At 44.2% G+C, this 3,119-nt stretch overlaps 1 protein-coding gene across 1 annotated transcript; it reads right to left on the bottom strand.

Moving 5' to 3' along the window:
* Positions 1-1,124: 1,124 nt before the first annotated feature.
* On the bottom strand, positions 1,125-2,695 carry LOC133722273 (receptor-like protein 44). Its single transcript, XM_062149125.1, has one exon. The coding sequence runs from the start codon at positions 2,345-2,347 to the stop codon at positions 1,481-1,483; it is 867 nt and encodes a 288-aa protein (XP_062005109.1). The 5' UTR covers positions 2,348-2,695; the 3' UTR covers positions 1,125-1,480.
* Between the last annotated feature and the right edge of the window lie 424 nt (positions 2,696-3,119).

Here is a 3,119-nt window from a genome sequence, read left to right as displayed (position 1 = left end):
GAGTGGTTATCAAGAGAGGAGCGCTTTACTCGAATAAAAATTCATCCTTTACAAGGATCTAGGGCTTGTGGCACATAGATACATGCAAAGCTTCTGCAACAAACAAATCTAAGAGTATCTTAATGTCATTAATTTAAACTCAAAACTGAGCCACACAAACTTGAATCCTAGGGAGGGCCTTAAAGATCCCAAACTAGCTAGGATCCTAAAGTCTCTAGACCCACGTTTACAGTGGTAAAATAAGCACACAAAAATTGATTGGGTGGGGACAAAAGGAGCTTAGATCCTACAAAATATACCCCAAGTAGCTCACAAGCCACAATAATGTGAACCACTACACACTACTTATATACATGTTAGCTAATCATAATCATCAATACAAGTTGGGGAAATATTACTAAACTTTGGGAAAAGGGTTGTTATTAAATTTTCATACCCAAAATGCAAAATTTTAAGTATTGCATCCATGAGATTGATTAATTGGTTAGTCAGACGAAACCACTCGTTATTCACAATCTTAGTGGGTCACTCCTACAACTCGTTATTCACACTCTTAGTGTGTCACTCCTACTCTAACATATTATCCACTCTAACAAGTGTGCCCTTAGTTTTGTTTCGAATGTTATGCACTGTTAACTTTTGTAGTAACATGAACATGAGACTCAAAACCCAAGTAGAATGAGGAGCAAGGTTTGCGCAGAATGTTGGCCTAGGCAGAGCAGAGGTGATCACCATATTAAAAGCTTTCACAGGCTCAGATGTGTCGACAATGTCCATACCATGTGGTTTTGTTGGTCTCCTACCAGCTCACAGTGGCCAAGCACTAGACCTCCAAAACCAAGTGAAACCTAAGCTCCCATTATATTATAACTTGCTTACCATATTTTAGCTCACTGCCAGACAAAATTGCACGGTGCATTTGCTCCACCCAATAGCCCCAAATTTTCTCAACCTACCCCACTTAACACACACAGGCACAGAGAGCCTCACGGCCACTGCAAACTTGTAAGATATGGGGTTTCCTAGGGTGCTCGAGAGTTTGCTATTTTGCAATTTTGGTTCCGGATATTGGAGTTTCAATACTATGGAGTATCGTAAAAATGAAGCAAAAGCAACACAGAGACTCAGAGAGGAATGAGAATTCCATTATATTATCTCGGTTACATATTACATTACATCATTGAGGCTCAGAGGAGGGGAAAGAAAGAAAAATAGAGATTATAGAGGTAGCTGCTGCACTAATTTGACTGAAGAAGCATTCGTGTTTTGAATTGGGGGGTTTATACATACATTGTTGAGAAAAGGTTATAGAGATATTCAAACCAGAAAAGGAAAAAGTGACCCAAAATGGTTAAAGAGGAAAAACCAAACTAAGCAAATCGATCCCAAAAAAACCCATCAAAATTAACAGAGACAGAAACTAACTAACCCAATAGAAGCTGAAGAATTGAATGCCTTGAATGGGATTAGTTTAGGGTCTTCAATAATCAGGCATGAGCTGGGTGATCTTGCCTTCTTCAAGAGCCATCTTCCTTTCTGTGATTTTCAGCCATATACAAACCCCAGTGAAGCTAAGCACCAAGCTCGCTAACCCACTCCCCAATCCGATCCCAACAATGGCCAGAACCGAAAGCCCTTTGGTTTTCATAGGCGGCAAAGGGTACCCATAAAGGTCCTTGTTCCCGGCAAACGACGTCGCATTGAATCTCGGCAGGCTCCCGCTCCGGTTGCCAAGAGAACTCGGAATCGGACCCGAAAGCTTGTTGTTGCTGACGTCAAACGCCGAGAGCCTCACGAGCAGACCCAGCTGCTGGGGAATCGTGCCGGTGAGAAGGTTCTGGTGGAGGTCGATGACGTTGAGGTAAGCACATAATGTGAGCTGCGGCGGAATCGGGCCGGATAACCTGTTCGATGAGAGGTTAAGGACAGCGAGGTTGACCAGGGACTGTAGCTCAGGCGGGATTGGGCCGGCGATGAAGTTCGAAGACAAATCGAGGGACTGGAGATTGGTGCAATTGGCGAGAAAAGGTGTGATGGAGCCGCGCAGAGAGAGGTTGGTGAGGGAGAGCTTGTAGATTCGGCCATTGTTGCAGGTGGCGCCTTGGAGATAAGAGGTGAAGCCGCTACATGGGTTGGCGAAGGTGGATTTGGTCCAGTTCTGTAACGAGTGGTTCGGGTCTTGGAGGGATTGGCTCAGGTGGGTTAGACATGCCTCGTCGCTCGGATCTGATAGGCTCTGCCGGAACACCGCGCCGCAAAACAGAGTCACAACTAGAAGAAAGACATGAAAGAAACTACTACTACTACTATTACTACTACTACTTCTCCAACCACAACCACCACCCATTAGAAATTGGGTTTTGTTTCTTTACTTTTCTGTAACCCTTTTGTGTTTTCTTCTATCTGGGTTTTGTGAGGAGAAGAGATAGGTACCCAAATGGTACCTTGGGAAATTGGTGGTGTTTTGGTTTTGGGGTGTATGTGTATGAGGAAAAGCGTTTACCCTTTGGTGTGTATTGAATGCTGTTATATTCTGTTGTGGAGGTTCACGCATATAAAATAGAGAAAAGGAGAGGGGGGAACTGTGTTTTATAATTCTGGGAAAGAAAACAAGAAACTGTTATTCAATTTTCAGAGTTTAGAGAGAGAGAGAGGGAGTGGGAGGCACTAACTAAGTTGGGGGGGGGGGGGAGAGTGATGGGGAATTCTCATTTGGTGAAAGAAAAAAAAAAATAATGAGTGCGGTGGACTGGCTCTGCACCATAGCGATAGTGACAATACGAAGAGGTTAGTTTGGTAAATTCAGGGCTTCCAGTTCTGGGGAACCAGCGGGCACTTGGTCACTTACTGATCGATAGGGTCGAGAGGGGAAGAAGAAATGGGTGGCTTGTGATTGAAGAAATGAAAGCGTTGGAGGGTTTGTGGCCGTTAGATGTGCGTACTTTGTGATCGGTGATGGTTGACTGGGCATGATAATAGAGCTACGGAGGAGGGAAGGGGAAGGACTGTGTGTCAGGTAACTGGAAATGTAGGAGTACGATTCTGCAAGAGAGGGAAGGGACGATGGAAAGGTGGGGATCTAGTAGTACAGAACTTACATATTGATTGAACTGGGACAG

Source organism: Rosa rugosa, chromosome 1, assembly GCF_958449725.1.
Source record: "Rosa rugosa chromosome 1, drRosRugo1.1, whole genome shotgun sequence".
NCBI classification, from domain to species: Eukaryota; Viridiplantae; Streptophyta; class Magnoliopsida; order Rosales; family Rosaceae; genus Rosa; species Rosa rugosa.
This window is presented reverse-complemented; position numbering and strand designations above follow the sequence as displayed.

Coding starts and splice junctions, on each gene's coding strand:
- LOC133722273 (XM_062149125.1), bottom strand. CDS start 2,347: ATGGGTGGTGGTTGTGGTTGGAGAAGTAGTAGTAGTAATAGTAGTAGT.